Raw genomic sequence first — 21,856 nt, 5'->3', positions numbered from 1 at the left:
AAAAAAATGAATGAACGAATGAACAAAATGAGACTCTGTTTCAAAAAAAGAACGAACAAACAAACAAATGAATGAGAGAAAGAAAGAGAGAGAAAGAAAGAAAGAGAAAGAAAGAAAGAAGGAAAAGAAAGCCAACAATTGCCCCAAAGGGCCTTTGTCACACTCTTCCTCTCTCAAGACTCCCACAGTTCCCTCTGCCCATGTCTCCCAGCCTGTCCCATTCTCAGGCCCTTTCTTTGACTCTTCTGCTGTCCTCTGACCCTTCTCTATTTCTCACACAGCTCATTCTGGCTGCTTGACTTCCTGACTCCATGCCATTCTGACTGTTTGCTCTCAGCTCAGCCAGAATAAAGACATGGACAAGCCAGGTGTGGTGGCTCATGCCTGTAATCTCAGCACTTTGGGAGGCTAAGGCAGGCAGATCACCTGAGGTCAGGAGTTCAAGACCAGCCTGGCCAACATGGTGAAACCCTGTCTTTACTAAAAATACAAAAATTAGCTGAGCTTGGTGGCAGGCACCTGTAATCCCAGCTACTTGGCAGGCTGAGGCAGGAGAATCGCTTGAGCCCAGGAGGCAGAGGTTGCAGTGAGCTGAGATCATGCCATTGCACTCCAGCCTGGGCAACAGAGTGAGACTCCATCTCAAAAAAAAAAAAAAGCCGGGCGCGGTGGCTCAAGCCTGTAATCCCAGCACTTTGGGAGGCCAAGGCGGGTGGATATGGTGGCGCGTGCCTGTAATCCCAGCTACTCAGGAGGTTGAGGCAGGAGAATTGCCTGAACCCAGGAGGCGGAGGTTGCGGTGAGCCAAGATTGTGCCATTGCACTCCAGCCTGGGTAACGAGTGAAACTCCATCTCAAAAAAAAAAAAAAAAAAAAAAAAAAAAAAAAGACATGGACAAAAGAACAGAGAAGTGACCAGGTAAAGAGACTGCATGAGGTCAGTTCTTGAGAGCTCCTTTGACTGGATGTGAGCTCAAAGGAGATTGAGAGAAAGGTGAAATTGTAAGCAGGCTTTAGGGTGGAGGGGAGTGGTAATCAGCCAAGAGGTAGGATAAGGATGGGGAGGAGTTTATGTTGTTCAGGGAGTAGGCAACGTTGTTGAGTTGAGTAGGAAAGTATCATTGGGTCATTGTTGAGTGGTGGGAATTGAGGGCAGAAGAGGGAAGGACTTGAGTGATTATAGCATCTAGAAATTTCTCTTCAGGTCCTTCTGTCTCTGTTTCAGATTTTGTCTTGGCCACTTCAGCCACTTTGTCTCTTTGAATTCTCCCCCTTCAGTAACTCGTGTGTGTGTGTGTGTGTGTGTGTCTCAATACAGACTATCCCTGACTTAATGATGGTTCAACTTGCAATTTTTTTTTTTGAGATGGCGCAATCTGGGCTCATTGCAACGTCTCCCTCCTGGGTTCAAGCAATTCTCCTGCCTCAACCTCCTGAGTAGCTGGGACTGCAGGCATGTGTCACCATGCCCAGCTAATTTTTTGTATTTTTGGTAGAGACAGGGTTTCATCATGTTGGCCAGGATGGCCTCTATCTCTTGACCTTGTGATCCATCCGCCTCAGCCTCCCAAAGTTGAATTTGATATTTCCTAGGGCTAGCGACTGGTATATTAAATGCATTTTCAACTTATATGTTCAATTTGCAATGGGCTTATCAGGACATAACCCCATCATAAGAGTCAAGGAGCATTTGTGTATTTTTCTGTCTCTAAGTTTCCATTTTTCTCACTGTGCCTTGAGATCCGTCTCTCACCATTTCTACTTTTGTGTTTTTCTCTCTGGGTTACTGCCCTTTTTTTCCTGCTGAACAGAGCCAGCCATCTGTCTTTCCTGCAAGGAGCTTTAGAACTTTCCAGAAGTGGCCAGACTTCTTCCCTTTGGCAGCTTTCTAGAACTATAGCACCAGTTTGGGGCCCCTGGGCAGTCATAATGTCTTGATTTTTGATGAGGACCTGAGTGAGCTTCAATACATAGGGCCTCAGGAAGTAGGATTTCCCCACAGAAGACCTCAGTGGGGTCTTAGTGTCAAAGATGTTTGTCCCTTAACCCATACTCTGGTCCTAGATTTTGTGGTAGTGTGTTCATGGGAACTTGGGAAGTTTGTGGAGTGAGAGCAAGGAGGAGGGGCTCTGCACACAACTGGACCTACTGAGAAACAGGACCTGAACATGCCTTGCGTTCAGCTGCCTCCTCCCCTGGATGGCGCACTCCAGCTTTAGGGCCCTCCAGGAACAAGCACATTCAGCCCCCTGCACGCCAAAAGTTGTTAGGCAATCAGGAAATGTGGTTATCATTAAAGGATGGGGCTGGTATTGGGGAATCAGTGGGTCTACAGGATAGGCAAAGAACAACATAGCACACGGCAAGGTTTCGATGTAATTGCCTAGAAAACAGGAGGCCACCATCCTGATATTGGGCGTAGTGAAGCTCCATCGGGAGGGGAGCAAAGGTGTTTTCTAGGGGAGGAAAAGCTGCTGGAGCCCCTGTGTCCCATATGGGGCTGTGCTCACACCTCCATGGATGGAGGGGGGTGATCCTAGGGAGGAGCAGGAGGAGTGACTGTGAAGCCTCAGTCCTGGGGGGTGGGATCAAGGCCCGTATTGGGAGTCTTTCACCACATCATCAGCCCCTCAACACCTTTCTGTACAAACTGCAGAAAGTTTGCAATGAGCAGATCAGGAATAGCTTATCTCAGAGACACAGTTGTACAGAAATGGATCACAGATATTTTATCCACACTCATGCTTCCAACTTGTTCCACTCTATTTATTTTTCACCCTCCTCTCTCCCCAAGCACAAGGGACTCTCCCCCCCTCTCTGACTCTTCCTGACCTGGGACCTCACTGCAGACAGAACAGGATATTACTCACCAAGGAGCTCTCTCATCTACTTCTACCCCCAACGCATCCTCTTGCACCTCACCCTCCCTCCCACCCCTTCCCACCGAGGCCCACTCCCTCTCTCCCCCACTCACTCAATCTGACCCTCACTCTCACTCTTCTTCTCCCCCACCCTACCCCGCCCATCTTGTCCCTCCCTGACTCACCTCAAGTCCCATTGACACAAACAAAAATTTCAGCACAACCTACTCCAACCGGTTTGGCTGAGGCGTGCAGCCTGTCATGGGGACAGAGACAGGTATAATCGGATGCTTGGATGCCTGCAGTTCATGAAGAACATCCGCTGCTGTGCACACAGAGACAGTCCCACATGTGTGCATAGCATGTGCGTGTACAGAGATACATAGGGAACACATGCTGGTGGTATGTAGCATGTTCTAGTTGTTTCTGTGTCTGTCTCTCCTGACTGAGGGCTGCTTGAGGGCAGGGACTATGTGTTGTGTGTCTGGGTCTCCTCCCTTGAGCCTGACACATAGTGGTACTCACTTAATGCCTGTTGAAGGAACGCATGGGTGCAGGTATGCACACAGCAATGCCACTTAGACAAACACACACGATAAAGACACTGTCGTGGCTTGAATTGTCCTCATTCTCAGGGCCCAGCATATGGGTGGGAGGAGGATAGGAGTGAGGCATGTGGGGAATGGGAATCCAACGTGGAATAGAGAACCGAACCAGGTTACCAAGCATTGGTCTTGAAAATCTTCCTCATCCAATATTTACTTCCAGCCCCCATCCTGGAATAAGCCTTCCCCAGCCTTCATCCTAGGAGAGGGTAGGAAAGACGTAAGTTTGAGGACATATTCTCCTGAGCATGGCCCTTGTGAGACATACAGGGCTGAGGGAAGGAGGAGTCAGAGGGACTTGAGATAGAAACCCGTGAGAGGAGAGAGAGATCCCTACCTCTGTCAAAGGCCTGGAGAGGGCTGCCAGACTCCAGTGTTCCTCTCAGGCCCTGTGGTGCCCTTAGCCTACTTCACAGCTGCCTCTGGTGTTTACTGGGACCCACACATACCCATGAAAAAATGAGTATGGCCATACCCTAAGACCACCTCTGGACAGTTGTGCCTCCTTTCTGTGCTCCATATGGCTAGAGCTCAGGGTAAGTGATGGAGGGGCCCAGCCAGGGGTTCACAGACATCCTGACTGGTAGCACTTTCACAGGGGTGTACTGTGAATGGATAGGCTGAAGGAGATTGGATCCCCATCTTGTGATCTAACTGCTTTCCCACTCCCATGCCTCAGTTTCTCCTGTGGCTTCCTCTACCTGGAGGGGTGAATCCGTGGGAAGGAAAGCAGCTCCTCCGAAAGCATGCCGCACTAGGATCCAAGGTGTGATAATTATAATTATAACACAGGATGCTCCCCCTCCCATTCCCGCTGGCCCTACTCCACCTCTGCCACCGTGGATCTCAAAGCAGCATCTGGGTGGGGCTGTTCCCTTGGCACAGGTGGGGACTTGAAGAGGGTAAGGGGTTAGAGGTGGAGAGAAACTGGGGAGTTCTGGCATCCAGCCTGGCCTTTAAGTGCCTCTGACCTGCAGGAAATAGCCCCTGAAGAAGAGGTCACTGCCATGGTCATTGCTGAGAGTTGGGATCTAAAGCCAGGGTTGGGGTCACAGTCCAGCGACAGGAATAAAGTCCAGGTCACAACCGTAACTCATGGCCAGTCAGGATCTCTGCTTTACTGATCTTATTTCACCACCTTTTCCATCTGGACCGCTCGTTTATTCAGAAATTCAGGCCTTCACCAAAATCTCTTCAGTTCCCAGGCAATGCTGTGTCCTGTCCTAGCATGGAAGACGGAGACAAGATTACAAAACAAGCCCAACTTTCAAGGTGTTCACAGGCTACAACTCTTGTCCTGTCCCACAATTTAATGCATTTACGGAATCCCTGGCACACAGCAGGCCTCAATCAGTGTTTTTTTGACTTGAAGCTTACAATTTAGTTAAGGAGATAAGATGTGCACAAATTATGAGCACGTAAGCTATAATAAAAGGACTAGCAAAGGCTGAGGAAGAATAGAAGAAAGATTACTTTGGGTGGGAGGAGCAGAGAAGGCTTCACGAAGATGTGGCATTTGGGGTTGGCTTTGAAAGATGAATAAGAGTCTTACAGGTCGAGTCGGTGTGCTGGTGGTAGAAAATCCGCATGGAACGACCCTTCCTTATGGCTCCTTTATTCCTCCTTTCTGCCTCCTCCAGATGGAAGGGTCCTACTGTAAAACTTTAATCTATATTTTTTTCTTCTCCCACATCTATCGCTATATTTACCTGGCTCTTTTTTGTAGTCCTAGTCTGCAAGTGATCTTGCCCCTCCTCTTCACTAAATTTTCGGTGGCCTGAGAATATGCCCTCTTCCTCTGGCTATCCCAGGGAGGCCAGTAAGGTTTGGTGTAACTTGGCAGTCACATCTGATGCATTCGGAATGGAAACACATGGATGAAAGTACTTATAGGAACACAGGGCCAGAGTGCTTGAAATTAAGATTGTCTTTGCAAAGGACAGACATATGGTCTTGTCCAATCACCTTGGAGTAAAATGGGTAAAATGACCATGGAGGCTGGGCACGGTGGCTCACGTTATAATCCCAGCACTTTGGGAGGCCGAGGTGGGTGGATTATGAGGTCAGGAGTTCGAGACCAGCCTGGCCAACGTGGTGAAACCCCGTCTCTACTAAAGATACAAAAAATGAGCCGGGCGTGGTGGTGGGCGCCTGTAATTTCAGCTACGAGGCTAAGGCAGGAAAATCGCTTGAACCAGGGATTTGGAGAGCTGAGATCGCGCCACTGGACTCCAGCCTGATGACAGAACGAGACTACATCTAAAAAAAAAAAAGACCATGGAGACGTGGAGCGCAACCCTTCTCCTCAGGTTGTGCTGCTGCGCTTTTGGGACTCCTGGCCAGGTAACAAGTGTTGAAGCTGAGAGAGGGCCCTGACAGGGAAGCCAGGAACCTGTAGGGCTAATTCCTTGGCTTCTCCTATGTGGAGCTGGGGTTAGATAAGTTACATAAGCTCTTTCTCAGGGGTCTTTGAACTACTTCCCTACCTCAGCGATAGAGGTGTCTAAGCAAACCCTGAGACTCCTCTGGCAAGACCCTCCCCACTCTGGGCCTCGGCCATCTCATCTGAAGAATGAAGTATATAGGCGAGCACCGACAGACTCCTTCTCGGTTCTGGCCTTCTCTGATTCTGTGGCTCCAAAGCTGAGACCCTCCAGGAGATCCAGGAACTTGTCAAGGCCCCCAGGAGGTAGCAAGGCTAGCTGGGGTGTGGGACGCTTGGGTTCCTTTCTACCCACAAGGGCCCTGCCCCCGTTCATCCTGGCCTGGCCTGGTGCCCTGGGCCTCCCTTCGCCCTCACCCTTGCCTCTCCCTTCATAACCCCTTCCACATACTTACAGGTAAAGCCTGGAGCTGAGGATGGGACCCCACCGCCCCCACCCAGGTCCTTCCCTCCTTCCCTCCCTCCCTGGCGCCCATTAGCTAGCGCAGGCCGTGGGAGTGGTGACTGCTGAGTCTCCGTGCCAGGCCCAGCCCCCAGAGACGCACCTGTTCTGACCTGCTGAGCAGGTTCCCAGGTTTCTGCCGTCGTTGTTGGCCACGGCGTGGGAAGCAGCTCTGGGGGAGCTCGGAGCTCCCGATCACGGCTTCTTGGGGGTAGCTACGGCTGGGTGGGTAGAACGGGGCCGGGGCCGGGTCCCCTAGTGGAGACCCAAGTGAGAGAGGCAAGAACTCTGCGGCTTCCTGCCTTCTGGGTTAATTCCTTATTCAAGTCCGCAGCGGCTCCCAGGGAGATCTCGGTGGAACTTCAGAAACACTGAAGCAGTCTGCCTTTCAGCCATGCCCCTGTCCCTGGGAGCCGAGATTTGGGGGCCTGAGGCTGGGCTGCTGCTGCTGCTGCTGCTGGCATCGTTTACAGGTAAGACTTGCCTGAACCATCAGGACACTTGCTTCTGGGCCCAGCCCGGCACTGACACACACGCACGCACACAAACACACATTCTCCTTCCTTTGACTCAACTCAGAGCCCGTCCCTCTCTCCCAGCGCCAGCTTCCAGCAGTGCCCCCAGAAAAGCCAATAGAGTCCTTCCCCTTCATGTTTCCTCCCAGCCCCGAGGCCAGGTCACTCTGTTTGGGATCCCTGACACCTCTGCCTTGCTTAGGCCTGAGCTGTCTTGGGGAATAGATGTGGTGACCCAGTGCAGGTGGGCAGGGAGGTGGGACTTGTGAGGATCCTGTTTACCCCAGGGTTTCCGGAGGTGACTTGGCCTACCCCCTGGGCTCTGGAACAGCTGCCTGGAACTGGGGCTGACTCAGGGCTCAGCTGGTCTCTGCAGTCATCAGGGTGCAGGAAGCCTGATGCCCAGAGAGTGGATGGGGGATTTCTATTTCCTTCTCTTCTCTCCATGATGTTCTAGAGCACCAGGGCTGGGGCACCTGCTGGGGACGATGGGAGAGCTGAGAACGTCTGTCACTCTGGCCCCTCCCTTTCTCTAGGCACAGTATTAGGTGCCAGGGTGGTGATGAGGGGGTTTAGATGGGTGGGGGTCTAAGGTGGGAAACCTTCTGGCTAGGGTGTGGTTCCCTTTTGTTCATCTCCTGTTCCCCCATTGTCTAACTAGATGCCTTGTATTACCCCTCACATCCCGCCTGTCTAATGTATATAGAGCAAATATGAATTCTCAGAATGTATAATCTTTAGAGTGGAGGAGAGCGTGTGTGCATGTGTGTGCACAGTGAGACCTCAGTGGGATTCCATAGGCTGTTCCTAAGGTAATGAGTAACTGAGAAATCTTTCTCCTTCAAAAGTTGGGGCCTGATCTGAACAGCACAGTTTGATTCTCAGCCCCAGGAGCAGTAGCGAGGGAGCCTCAGTTGCCCAGCAAGATCTAGCGGTGATTTCCCTACCTCTGTCTCCAGCCGAAGCTCTCAGGAGGGTAATAAGGCCTAGATATGTGGGTTGTTGAAGGTATGGGCTGCTCCCATTCTGCTTTCTTTCTCTCTTTTTTTTTTTTTTTTTTTTGAGATGGAGTCTGACTCTGTCGCTCAGGCTGGAGTGCAGTGGCATGATCTCAGCTCACTGCCACCTCCGCCTCCCGGGTTCAAGCGATTCTCCTGCCTCAGCCTCCTGAGTAGCTGGGATTACAGGCTTATGCCACCACGCCCAGCTAATTTTTGTATTCTTTTTAGTAGAGACGGGGTTTCACCATGTTGACCACAATGGTCTTGAACTCCTGACCTCATGATCTGCCCGCCTTGGCCTGCCAAAGTGCTGGGATTACAGGCATGAGCCACCGCTCCCGGCCCCACTCTGATTTTATAATAGGTCATGGGCCCGGCCTCCAGTCACAGGATACTGAGCTCTACCCCTGCCATCCCCTCACAGTCCCCTACCATCTGTGTTTTAATTCCCATCTTCCAGATAACCCTTCTCACTTAAAAGGCAAAAAGGTGGGGCCTAGTTGCTGCAGTCTGGGAACCCAGCAGTCACTTTCCTGTGGGATTTACCCACACCTAAAGAGAGGAGTCATGCCATCTCAGGACTTGGAAGAGATCAAAGAGATCACCACTTCAACTCTCATTTTACAGATGAAAAGACGGAGAGAAATAGGCAAGTGAGATCTGCAAGATTACTCAGTGTTAGAAGTAGACACATGCGCACATGAACACAAACATCTCTTTCCTGTGACTCTGAACTGAGAGCCAATCTCTCTCTCCCACCCCCAGCTTCCAGTAGTGTCTCCAGAAGAACCAGTAGCCCTTCCCCTTCATGTTCCCTCCCAGTCCCCAGGCCAGGTCACTATGTCTGGGATCCCTGATTACCTCTGCTCTGTGTTTAGAGTATAACCAGGGTTAGTGACTTGGTCTTCTGACTCAGAGTTCATTGAAGAATAGTACATTTGAGTGCACACTGGGTACAGCCTGGATACTAGATGCTGGAGATGCAATGGTGAATGCATCACATGATCCTTGCCTTCCTTTTCCATGATGGAAAAACTGTTCTTACTAAGAGGAGCTGAGGGAAGGGGAAGGGAGACCCACTTCTAGTTAGACCTCATGCAATGCCTGACAGTAAGGAAGGAAGGCTGGCCCCAGCTTGCCCCACGAGGCTGGTACCTGGTAGGAGGCCACTCTGCTGCTGCTGCAGCTGTCATCTGCACAGAAATGAGGTGGCTTTGGGGGCTGGAGACTTCCAGCCTGAGGATCGGATGGTCCCACCTCCACCACCACCACCATTCTGGCTCTTCTGTGTGTGGACATCTCCTTAAGGGCTCCCAGGAACCTGGAATGTTTCATGTCTCTGAGGAATCCTTGGACTGGGAAGTCAGGAGTCTTGGGTCCAGATCCCGTTTCTGCTATTAATCTGTTTGGTTACCTTGGGCAGCTACGAAACCAGACTTCAGTAGACCAAGACAATCTCTACTGGCCTTCCAGCTCTGTAATACGATGACTCTCTGATTGTCCAGCCCTGGCTGAAGCAGGGTGCTGGGGTGTTGGAAGAGCCACTGGCTCTGGCCGTGGAGATAGAAGTGGGGAAGGGTTCTGGTCCTGTCTCTCAGAGGGTACCAGAGTACCTTTCCCCAGGATACTGCCTTCCTGGCCCTACTGCAAATTCACCCCCCACCCAAATCTTGGGCCAAATCCTGGGCCCTAGGAGCTCCGAGCCCCAGGGGCCTGCCCCACCCCGACAGGGAAAGGAGCCCAGGCTTGGGAGGCGCCTCAGCACCACAGCCCTTTGTCTCTCCTTAGAGGGATGAGTTTCCGGGTGAGGTCTCCTCCCTTCTCCCTCCCCCATCTCTTGCCCTGGGGCTGAGGGACCCAAATCCACGAGATGCCCCTCCCCCATTAGGATTCTAGTCCCCAGCTCTTTGTCTGGGTTCAGGAACCCTGCAGGACCAGAGGGCGAGTGGTGCTCTGAATTCTGAGGTCTGCCTTCTAGGGGTTAGGATCAGCTTTCTCTCTGAGGTTAGTTTCCTAGAAAAGGAGGGACCCATCCTTGCTACTCCTGTTTACAAAGGGGCGCAGGCCCTTTCCTGTAGGACCTACCCAAACCTGGGGAAGCCAGCAAGGGAGGTGGTGAGAACGGGGAGAATCCCAGGGAAGCCCTGTGACCCCAGTGACTTTGTTCCCACCCTAGTGTTTAAGGAGGATGGGCCAAGGAGGCCCCAGCTAGAGGTGGTGGTGAGGAGCCTAGAGTTCATGATTCCATCAGGCAGACCAGAGCCTCAGGATCCAGGGCTCCTCTAGGCAAAGTGAACAGGGGATTAGCTACTTTGGGGCACAAACCCAGTGAGGAGAGGATGATTGGATGTTCTAGCCTCTAAAAATTTGCCTTTGCTCTGACTAAAATCTAGGCAGAGAGAAGGGATGGCGGTGATGTGAAGTGGTCACACCACTGCACTCCAGCCTGGGTGACAGAGTGAGACTCTGTGTCAAAAAAAAAAAAAGAGGAGGTGAAGTTCAGAACTGAGGAGGCATCTGCCATGCCTCCTGGAGGAGGGCTGTGGAGAAGGCGGCTGGGGTCATTCTTTCACTAGAACAGGCAGCCTGTGGCCTCAAGAGCGTTTCTCATCATTTTCTGGCCGCCCCCACCCCCTTCCCTCTAAATTTAGTGTTTCCTGAGAGCTGGAGTTGAGGCTGTGACTTGGGAGGGGCAGACCTGGCTGCAGTGGGTGGAGAGGCGGTATGGAGCAGGGGCTAGGATCCCAGGAGTTTGGGAGAAGCTGAATGCTGGGTCTCCCACCCACAGTGTGGCTGTTGTGGTGACTCAGCCGGGCTCAGACTCTGGCTCCTGGGGGTTTAGGGGACTTATCTGTGCTGGGAGCTGTGTCTGGGCCAGAGCTGGGGCTGCCTCAAGGCCTGTCCTCCCCATTGTTCTCATCTCCCTTTGTGATTGTGTGGCCCCCCTCCCCAGACACTAATCTGTGGGTGGGCATTTTGCCCAGGCTGGGAAGCTCTCACTAAGCTGGGGGGCTTAGGACAATGGGGGGTAAGTGAGGGAGGTGGATGAAGGCAGAGAGGGAATCTTCTGGTTTCTAAAGTTCTTTAGCACTCCAAGGCCAAGGTCATGGGGGAAAGAGTGGATGGAAAAGGGTTTGCTGGGTTGTACCTGTCACCTGTCCTGGATGGGGAGTTTCTGTGCATCCCTCCCAGGTCCCTTCTCACCCCAAACTCACCCAGACTCCAGCTCTTGGGTAGAGGCTGTTGCTGTGGGGTAAGGGGAGGCAGGAGTTAACAAAGGAGCCTGAGACCCTAGACAGCTTGGACCCCTCCCCCTAGCCCGAGGCAGGATTCCCCTCACTCCCCCCAAAACCACACCAGACAACCCTTACCCAGGCCTGCAGCCAAAGCTGGTTTTTCTGGTGGTGGCAGCAGCAGAGTCCTAACAGAGATTCCCAGGGAGAGGCCTCCTTGGGGGGCCAGAGCTGCTGAGGGCCCAGGGGAGTGGCTGGGAGTAGTGGTGAGAAGGGTGGGAGTCCTTTTATTAGGAACCTGAGGAGCAAGGGCAGAGAGAGCACTTGTTTTGTTCTGCTGGGGAGCCCTTAATGGCAAGTTCCCATCACCTGGAGGGACAGTGACCTCATCTCTGGGTACTTCCACCTTGAGCCTGAGATGAATCTTTCCTCAAGTCTTGGGTGAGGTGGGGAGGGATGCTGGGGGTGACATTCCAGGCATGCAGAGGTAAAGGCTCAGAGCCACATGCCACTGACCAAGGGCAGCTGAGACAGAGACATATATGGAAGCCAAGATAAACTGACAGCAAAATATTTACTATGTGTGCAAAGTTCCGCGAGACAAGAATGCGCTGCGTGCATACAGAGGGTGTGACATGCACATGGAATGGTGTGTGCACACACGTTCTCACATACTCATACATAGCTCTTCCCTCTGGACACAGACAAGTAAGTATGGATATGTCCCTAAGAGAAGACATGAACACGTATATGTGCCAAACACCCACCAGTTTATGCAAGGAGACAGCTTCACATGGGTGTGAACCAGCACTAAGACTGGCCAGGCCCTCAGCCACAAATCCCCATACACAAAAAACTCATACTTACTCCCTTCCTCCTCGTCACAGACCCACTTCTGGGACCCCTACATTTACCCTTGTAAGTACCAGCAGGGGATACTGATGGAGAAAGGCCCCTCATAAAGAAAAGATACTTTCTTAAAGATGCTCTTGATGGCTGGGTATTGGCAAGTGCCAGCCTCAGTCTCCCCTCCTGAGATCGGAGGCCAGGCTCACACAGAAAGGAAAGTTGGGACCCAGGGACAGGGTGCGGAACAGCCAGCCAGCCCAAACCAGGAATGGAGGGCCTGTCTGGGAGCGGGCGGGGTACACAAAGGGCTGAGCTCCAAAGAGGCCCGTGGGGGCCTGGCCGGGGTGGGGGAGGCCAAGGGCAGGGATCCCGTCTGGCCAGTTGGGCCTGTTCTCTCCCTTGCGCAAGGTGGTGGTGGCTGTGGCTAGGCTTGCTGCTGTGCTGCAGCTTCTGAGTCACCAAGGCTCCTGACCAGCGTCCTGGTGCTCCAGGGAGGTGGGGTGGGAGGGTCAGAGGGAGGAGTGCCCAACCAGCCAGAGTCCACCAGCCTCAGCAAACAATTTGCAACAGAAGGGTCCGTGGGCTTGGCCTGGCCTGGCCACCACATGCCCTCAAGGTGACCTCACCAGGCAGGCAATGTGTCTCCTTTGATTTGATGACATCATCATGCTGACGCCAGGCTGACACTGGGTGGAGGAGAGGAGGAGGCAGTCCTGGCCTGCCCTGGCCTGGAAGCCTGGACTCCTGGGTCTACTTAGCCAAGGACAGGGATTCTAGGGCCCAAATTCTGTTTTCTCTCCTCTCATACCCTAGGGTGGCAGAGGGCTACGCAACTGGAGGAGGGTGTTGCCTCAGGCTGAGATGCTCCTTCTAAATAGTGGATTTAGAACAATGAGGATCTGTGGGAGAGATCCAGAAGAGAATTTCCTGTTTTACTGGGTTCCTCATCTGTAAAGTTTCAGTTTGTCCCCTAGGGGTGGGATCGTGGACTTACAGGTGAGAACATGGAGGATTGAGATTCAGGCATGCGCTGGATACCTAGCGCCTGCTGTGCCCCAAGAAGGTATTTTCCAAGGGAAATATATGTGATTAGTAATGGGGAGGGAGCAGATGGTTGGCTAGTATAGGAATAGGGATGGAAAATATGCCATCTGACATTGTCTCAGAAACGGTCTTTAGAAGGGTTTGAGTGTCCCAATGGGGCAGGTCTTGGGATCCCTGTGACCTGCACAGACATTGAAGCAGAAGATGTGTTGTGCTGGAGATCCCCTACCCAGGCCCACTTGCAGCCCTTCCTGGCAGCCCTGTTCTCTCTAGCGCACGAGAAGCCTGGGAGGGGTGCGGGTGGTTAGCTGGACTCCCAGGCTGGGCTGGGTGGGACCAACATCAGCTTAGGCAGGTCAGGGCCCTGGTATCTGGCCCTGCAGGTCTGTCCTGTCCCATCTGGGCCCTCCCAGCACCCAATAGCATCCTTCTTCGCTGTCCTTCTGGCAGCAGGGCCACAGAACCCCTCCTGTGCTCTATGCGCTGCCTCACTAAAACCCTCTGATCCATGCTGGTGGGTCTTCATTTCCCCCTGCCTCCATGCCTGCCTCCTTCCATCCCTGTTTTTTTCCTCTGTCCAGTCTGGAGGTGCTCCCTTTGGCAGTGAAGCCAATTAGCCAGCCCAGCCTATCCTGCCTCCGCCCCGAGGTTACCATGTCAATGCGCTCCCTCCCTGCCCAGCCCAATGCTTGTTCCTCCGCCTTTTTTTTTTTTTTTTTTTTTTTTTTGTGGGATGGCATCTCACTTTGTTGCCCAAGGTGGAGTGCAGTGGCATGATCTCAGCTCACTGCAACCTCCACCTCCTAGGTTCACCAATTCTCCTGCCTCAGCCTCCAGAGTAGCTGGAGCAACAGGTGCACGTCACCATGCCCGGCTAATTTTTGCATTTTTAGTAGACATGGGGTTTCACCATGTTGACCAGGATGGTCTCAAACTCCTGACCTCAGGTGATCTGCCCACCTCAGCTTCCCAAAGTGCTGGGTTTAAAGGCGTGAGCCATTGTGCCCAACCTGTTCCTCCTCATTCTACACACTTTGCTTCTGTCTCTCTCATTTATTAATTCACTTGTTCATTCATTCAGTTGGTCAATAAAGGTTGACAGAACCCACATACCACTGAGCACTAAGTCAGAAACAATGCTTCGTATGTGATGTGAGACCCAGAAAATAGAGATAAAGAGCTGCAACAGAAGTAAAAGCACGGTGCTGGGGAGCACAGAGGAAGGGCACCTAATGCTGCCTTAGGTGGGGGTGGGAGGAGGGAGGACTCCTGCAGGAAATGATGTCTAAGCAAAGTCTTAAAGGATGAGTAGGAGCTGCCAGACATAGGGAGGAGGGCATTCCAGGCAGGGGGTAGCTGTGAGCAGAAGTGAGGAAAACAAGGGGTGTGGTGTGCTGGGCAGAGGCAGGGACAGCACACTGTTGGGAGTTGCTGGGGCACACATTCCAAGGCAAGGAGCTCCTGCCATCCCAACCTGTCCCTCTGCTCTGCCCCCAGGCCCCAGGCCCCATATTTCACTTTTGATTCCATGACTCGAAATTTATTTCTTCCCAACAATGAACGTCCTCAGGCACTGTCTCCCTCATAAGTTATTCATCCTAGAAATTGAGGAGCTGTCTTTGAGTCTTTCGTCTCCTTCACCTCTCTTTCTGGTCAGTGACCAAATCCCTGTCAAATCTCCCCCTCAAAGCTGTCCCCTCCTCTCCACCCTAGCACTACTGGGCCCGGGCTGCAGCTGCAGCCTTCAGTGACTGCCCCTCACCACTTGCTCATGGCACTGCCTGGCTAAGGAATCTTCAGTGACTCCCCATTTCCTCTTGACCAAGTCTGAATTCCTTTGCTGGTGTGGAAGTTCCCAGGTGATTTGGCCCCACCCTGCCCCAGCCATATTTTCCACGCCTGCTCAACATACACACCCTGTCTTAGGTTGGGTCCTCTCCTCTTTGGTTCCTGAACAAGTCATCTTCTGCCTCTCCTTGGTGTTTGTTCATGGTGGTCCCTGACTTAGAATGCCTTTCTAGGTCTCTCTCCCTCCTGATCCTATCCAGCTCATGCATGGGGCCCTCCAAATGATTAGTTCCATTGTGATTGCCCCATCCCACAGCTGGCCTGTAACACACCCCTGACCACTAAATCAGACAGACACACATGTTTCCATATGTGTCTCTATGTGTATCTTTTGCTCCTGAGCAGACCTCAAGTTACATGAGAGCAGGGACTGGATCCTTATTTGCAGATAAGGTTACATGATGGACATCTCTCATTCCAGAATTTCTGAAGGCGTCATTAATATGAAAAAAAATTGCCCTTTGTACTAGCTCTTTGTCTCTTGTCCTCCGCTTTGGGCTTACCATTCTGACCCCGTAGCTGTGTGTCTGCCCTGACCTCATCTCTCTGGGCCCTTTCTGTTTTCAGTGGCTTGCTCATTCCTGCCTCTGAGCCTTGGTTCATGTCTTTCCTCCCACATGGAATACTTCCTGCACTATGGGAATCCAGGTCTCTCATCTTCAAGCCATGAAAAGAATGTTCCAAAGGGCCTACTGGATAGACCCTTCCCATACTATGTCCCCATCCAGATATCAACAGTTTTGGATTCTTGCTGTGGCTCCCAGCCACACTTTCTGAAACTATCCACTTTTTCCTGGTTGGTAGGTTGAACCTCCTCTGAAAGTTTGTCCATGGCTTTCGCTGTTTCTTTGTGTATAAATTCCACTTCCCTGATGCCTGTGACCTCCCTGAGGGCAGAGGCTGGGTCTCCTGTCCTGTTACAGCCTTCCACCTTGCAATTGCTCAGGACCCAACAACCCTAGGCTGCAAGAGGGTGTGAGTCTTCCATAAATGGTCTGTATAGCCGTAGGCAAGCCACTTCCTCTCCCTGGGTCTCAGTTTCCTCATCTGTTAAATGGTGATAATAACACCTACCTCTTGGAAATGTTTTGTAGATTTAATAAGGTAATGAACTGAATGCGCTTTGCAAGCACAAAATGCTCCAGGAGTTCCGGCCGCCTTTGCTGTCATTATCATTATGACTCTGCTCCCCCAGCTCTGGCAGCACCCCTAATCGTGGCCGTTCCTGTCTGCCCCTTGCAGGCCGGTGCCCAGCGGGTGAGCTGGAGACTTCGGACGTGGTGACTGTGGTGCTGGGCCAGGACGCAAAACTGCCCTGTGTCTACCGAGGGGACTCCGGCGAGCAGGTGGGGCAAGTGGCGTGGGCTCGGGTGGACACAGGCGAAGGCGCCCAGGAGCTAGCGCTACTGCACTCCAAATACGGGCTTCATGTGAGCCCGGCTTACGAGGGCCGCGTGGAGCAGCCGCCGCCCCCACGCAACCCCCTGGACGGCTCGGTGCTCCTGCGCAACGCAGTGCAGGCGGACGAGGGCGAGTACGAGTGCCGGGTCAGCACCTTCCCCGCTGGCAGCTTCCAAGCGCGGCTGCGACTCCGAGTGCTGGGTAAGTGGGGCTCCCTGGGTGTGGTCTGGGCTGCTGTGTTGCAGAGGCTCCAGGACTCAAGGCTTGGGGTTTCGGAGGGGAAAAGCTGGAGTCAGGCGGAAGCAGAGATGGGAACTGCAGAGATGGATGGGGCAGAGGTAGAACAGGAATAAAAAGTAGTGTCCTCAGCCGGGCGTGGTGGCTTAAGCCTATAATCCCAGCACTTTGGGAGGCCTAGGCGGGTGCATCACGAGGTCAGGAGTTCAAGACCAGCCTGGCCAACATGGTGAAACCCCGTCTCTACTAAAAATACGAAAATTAGCTGGGCATGGTGATGCGTGCCTGTAATCCCAGCCACTTGGGAAACTGAGGCAGGACAATTGCTTGAATTGGGACTCGGGAGGCGGAGGTTGCAGTGAGCAGAGATCGCACCACTGCACTCCAGCCTGGGCTACAGAGCGAGACTCCGTCCCCCATCCCACCCCCGGCTCCCAAAAAAGTAGGGTCCTGTACGGGTGAGGGAGCCTCCTCCAGCCAGCTGTCCTCGCACCCTATCCAGAAATTCTCTCCAAGTAACCGCAAAAACTGGGGAAGAATCCATTTATTAGGAAGTTCTTTCTTCCGACAACTTGAAACTCCCTCTCTGTTACTTTTGCCCTGTGGCAATATGGCAATATGGCAATATGGCGCTGGCTGTCTTCACAACAACCTTTCCAAAGCAGAGGTTCTTTGTCATGCCCCGCCCAGATCTACTCTTCTCCAAGCTAAGCTTACTGGTTGCTGCCACAGTTCCACCAAAGACAGTTTCCAAGCCTCCCTCGCCATTCTGGGCTCCAGGGGTTTTTCAGTGTGGGTCCCGGATATAGACACAGGCCCAGCTATGGTTTTGGCCACAGGCCACCAGTGGGGCTAATACCTTCCTTGATATGGACCTTCAGTGAATGTGGTCTGAGATCACAACCACTTTTTAAACCACCACTTTGTATTGTGGGGACTTGTGGCCAACCCTGGAATTATGATCAAGTTAAGTCTTTTCCATTCTGTGTTAATGTTTTGAAGAAAAAAATAAAGGTTTTTGGCTGGGTATGGTGGCTCATCCCCTGTAATCCCAGCACTTTGGGAGGCAGAGGTGGGCAGGTCACTTGAGGTCAGGAGTTCAAGACCAGCCTGGCCAACACAGTGAAACCTCATTTCTACTGAAAATACAAAAATTAGCCAGGCGTGGTGGCATGCACCTGTAATCCTAGCTACTCCAGAGTCTGAGGCAGGGGAATCGCTTGAACCCAGGAGGCGGAGGTTGCAATGAACCAAGATTTGCTGCTGCACTCCAGCCTGGGCAATAGACGGAGACTCAGTCTCAAATAAATAAATAAATAAAATAAAGGTTTTTATTGTTTCTCTTATTCATATATAAGTTAATAACATCAGCCTTGGAGATTAAAAAAAAAAAAAACCAAGTATAAACTAGGCTTTATCTCCTAATAGCTGATGACCTGAGACAAGTCACTTAGCTTCCTTGAGCTTTGGTTTCCTCATCTGGAAAATAGAGATAATAACACCAAACTCACTGTTTGTTGACAGAATTCGAGATAACATTTATAAAGTATTTAGCATAATAGTTGACACATAGTAAGTGCTTACTAGATGGTGGCTATTATATCATTATTACGTAGATGATATCTGGTTAGTTTTTAAATTACTTCATTATTTTTATTTTAAAAAATGACCCATGTTGATTGTAAAAAAATTCACACAGTGGAGAAGGATACAAAGTCACCTGAATTTCTGCCACTCATCTGTGTCTCCATTAAATAAGAGAAGGAAAGGGGGCCTGAAAGTTTGCACTTGTGCAAAATTGAAACGGGATGAGCGGGGGGGCCTCCTGACAGGAGTTGTGCAGACCCGTGACTCCTGCCTTTCACCATCTGCAGTGCCTCCCCTACCCTCACTGAATCCTGGTCCAGCACTAGAAGAGGGCCAGGGCCTGACGCTGGCAGCTTCCTGCACAGCTGAGGGCAGCCCAGCCCCCAGTGTGACCTGGGACACAGAGGTCAAAGGCACCACATCCAGCCGTTCCTTCAAGCACTCCCGCTCTGCCGCCGTCACCTCAGAGTTCCACCTGGTGCCTAGCCGCAGCATGAATGGGCAGCCATTGACTTGTGTGGTGTCCCATCCTGGCCTGCTCCAGGACCAAAGGATCACCCACATCCTCCACGTGTCCTGTAAGTACTTGGATGCTTGGGTAGGGAGGCCCAAGGGGCTCTAAGTGGATTGGTGAGACACCGTAGGTCCCTGAGCCACACCAGGCTGGCCAGCCTCGGTCCTAGAGGCTACAGTGTGTGAGAGAGCACTAGTCCAACTGTGGAAGACCTGAAGCCCGATTCCAGATGATAGACCTCTCTGAGCTTCTGTGTCTCTATCTTTACAAAGGAGATTGCCCAGCTTCACTGGGTTGTTGGGAAAATCAACCATAAACACGGAATTGAAAGCACTTTGTAAAATGTTGGTTTAGGGTTTGGAGACAGATAAACTTAGGCAAACCCTAGTTCTACTTCCCAGCTGTCATTCAGTCCTGTTAGGCTTCATTTTCTTCATCAGCAAAGTATAATTAATTATACTCATACCAACTTTAGAGGTTTTGATGGGAATTAGAAACTGAACACAGAGCAACTCGCACAGTGCTCAGCGCATTGAAGGCATTTGGTAAATGGTAGATATTGTTTTCTCCGTGTTCGATTTCAAGCCTCTGGAGGGGATAAGACTGTTTTCAGCATTTGGCTCAAAGTAGGTCCTCAACAAATGTTTGCTGAATAAATGAATGAACTAGTAGGATTGTTACACCTTTGAAGAATCAGGCAACATTTATTGAGCACCTGTTCTGTGACTAGCACTATGCTAGGCACCACAGGACATCCAGAACATGTGTGACGGATCACTGCCTTGAGGGACTTATGGTCTCACTGTGCAGGTAAACCAACATAGACTCTCTGAGCTTAGAGAGGGGAGGGAACAGTGTGGCCAGGAGCCATCAGCGGGGTGGGGCTGATCTAGGTTTGGCAGCAGATGAGTAGGATGGAGAAGGGCAAGGGGAGCCTATTTCAGGCAGGGTGGGGTGGGGGCAGGGCCCTTTGAGGTACCACATGATCAAAGGCATCATTCCCATTCTTTCCTCTCCCACCTCCCATTCCAGTCCTTGCTGAGGCCTCTGTGAGAGGCCTTGAAGACCAAAATCTGTGGCATGTTGGCAGAGAAGGAGCTATGCTCAAATGCCTGAGTGAAGGGCAGCCCCCTCCCTCATACAACTGGACAAGGTAAGGGCCCCAGCCCGGGGAAGGACTAACTGGAGACTACGTTCCTCCCCTCTCAGGGCCAGCATACACTCACTATGGGATGGGACAGTATATTCTGAGCCCCAAATAAATTGGGATATGTGTTCAGATCCCTTGCATTATTATACTCATTATATAAGAATGTGCATGGTCACCAAATATTATTGGCCTGCCCAGGGAATTTAAGATACATGGTCATTAGTAGGGAATAAATGGATAAGCCCTTACATTTTTTGTCTTTCATTTTTATTTATTTATTTTTTTGAGACGGAGTCTTGCTGTGTCGCCCAGGCTGGAGTGCAGTGGTGCAATCTTGGCTCACTGCAACCTCCGCTTCCTGGGTTCAAGAAATTCACCGGCCTCAGCCTCCTGAGTAGCTGGGACTACAGGTGTGTGTAAGCACGCCCAGCTAATTTTTTGTATTTTTAGTAGAAATGGGTTTTCACCAAGTTGACAATGCTGGTCCCAAACTTCTGACCTCAGGTGATCCACCCACCTCGGCCTCCCAAAGTGCTGGAATTATAAGTGTGAGCCACCATACCCAGCCTTGTCTAACTTTTAAACTGTGAAATATAACACAATATTTTGATATTAATATTTTATATATTTATGTGAGTGCGTAAAGTGCACAAGACAGCTGTGTCTTTTTGTAATTGTTGTTAAGCCGGCACTGCTGTAACCACCACAATATTGGCAGCACCTCGAAAACACCCACTACCTCCAGTTCCCTCAAGGCATCCTTGGCCTTCCTCCAAGGCCTGAAATAGCTAGAGAGTCAGGGAGAGGTTGGGTACACATGTGTGTCAGCCCATGACAGGCATGTTCTCATGTGAGCATATGAGTGATGCATGTGGCCCTGTGCTTGGGGCTATGCGCATGTGTCCTGCCATGCGATGTCATGGGTGTTGGAGCATGCAGTCACATTTTCCAATTACCTCTGCACCCAGCGATGAGTGGGGTGTCCTCCTGTGTGGACTTTATAACATGTGTACCTGATACCCAGTGCTGGATGACGTGATGCCTGTGGAAGCATGTGGGATGGCACACGTGTGGATCTTCCCCGGGTGTGTGTGGGGGGTGCCCAGGTCAGGCTGGGCAGCACGGAGAAGGGACCTCTGCCTAGACCTGCCTGGCGGAGGGAGGGGTACCGTGGGAACAGCCGGCGGCTCTGGGTGACGTCATGGGGGTGGAGGGTGGAGAGCTGTCTGGGCACGTTGGGTAGTGGTGGCTTCAGCCCTTCCCGGCCAGCACCCTTCAGCTTCCCTGTTTTCCAGGCTGGATGGGCCTTTGCCCAGTGGGGTACGAGTGGATGGGGACACCTTGGGCTTTCCCCCACTGACCACTGAGCACAGTGGCATCTACGTCTGCCATGTCAGCAATGAGTTTTCCTCCAGGGATTCTCAGGTCACCGTGGATGTTCTTGGTAAGCACTGAGGCAGAAGAAACAAGGGACCTGGGCCAAGGGCTTGGTGGGGGCACCAGGAAGCAAGACAGACAGTGAACTGGGAAAGTGTTTATTCAGAGGGGGCTGGACTGTGTGTCTTTTGCAGAGAGTCAAACCGAGGTGTGGTTTGGGATGTTTTCGGGGGAGCTGTGAGGTCTGGGGTGGGTCGTGGCTGCAGGCGTCCACCTCAGACAGTGGCCTGTCTCCAGCAGACCCCCAGGAAGACTCTGGGCAGCAGGTGGACCTAGTGTCGGCCTCGGTGGTGGTGGTGGGTGTGATCGCCGCCCTCTTGTTCTGCCTTCTGGTGGTGGTGGTGGTCCTCATGTCCCGATACCATCGGCGCAAGGCTCAGCAGATGACCCAGAAATAGTGAGTACTGGCCACTCCTGGGCGGGGAGAACTAAGCTGAGAACAAAGAAGAAGATAGCAGGAGGTGGGGCAGGACCGAGGAGACTGGGTGGCCTCAAAACTGAGGCGCTTCAGACTAGAGGTGGCAGGGTCTTTCTAGAGCCGAGGAGGAGCTCAGGGTCTGGAGCACAAATGGAGCTCTCAATCCTTCCATCCGAGTGCGGGTCAGATCCGTGTGCCCGGGTGTCAACAAGTGTGCACACGCACACAGCACAGACATGCTCTCCAGCCGCACTGCCACCTGCAGCCACAC

General features: G+C 52.0%; 1 protein-coding gene across 9 annotated transcripts in view; it reads left to right on the top strand.

Annotated features, from left to right (window-relative positions):
* NECTIN4 (nectin cell adhesion molecule 4) overlaps positions 1–21,856 on the top strand; it is a 28,391-nt gene that overhangs the window by 3,682 nt on the left and 2,853 nt on the right. For 4 of the 9 annotated variants that reach the window (XM_032260895.1, XM_032260891.1, XM_032260889.1 and 1 more), the window contains exons 3-7: positions 16,084–16,443; positions 18,354–18,644; positions 19,613–19,733; positions 21,026–21,174; positions 21,405–21,564. In XM_032260895.1, the coding sequence (XP_032116786.1) occupies positions 16,084–16,443; positions 18,354–18,644; positions 19,613–19,733; positions 21,026–21,174; positions 21,405–21,564 (1,081 nt within the window). Of the gene's footprint in view, positions 1–5,692; positions 6,825–16,083; positions 16,444–18,353; positions 18,645–19,612; positions 19,734–21,025; positions 21,175–21,404; positions 21,565–21,856 lie in introns of those variants that run through there. The other 5 variants (XM_032260898.1, XM_032260897.1, XM_032260893.1 and 2 more) reach the window with 3 other exon arrangements.

Source organism: Sapajus apella, unplaced genomic scaffold (genome assembly GCF_009761245.1).
Source record: "Sapajus apella isolate SASKATOON/1434 unplaced genomic scaffold, GSC_monkey_1.0 scaffold119, whole genome shotgun sequence".
NCBI lineage: Eukaryota > Metazoa > Chordata > Mammalia > Primates > Cebidae > Sapajus > Sapajus apella.
Note: the sequence above shows the minus strand (reverse complement) of the source record. Positions and strands in the feature narration are given on the sequence as shown.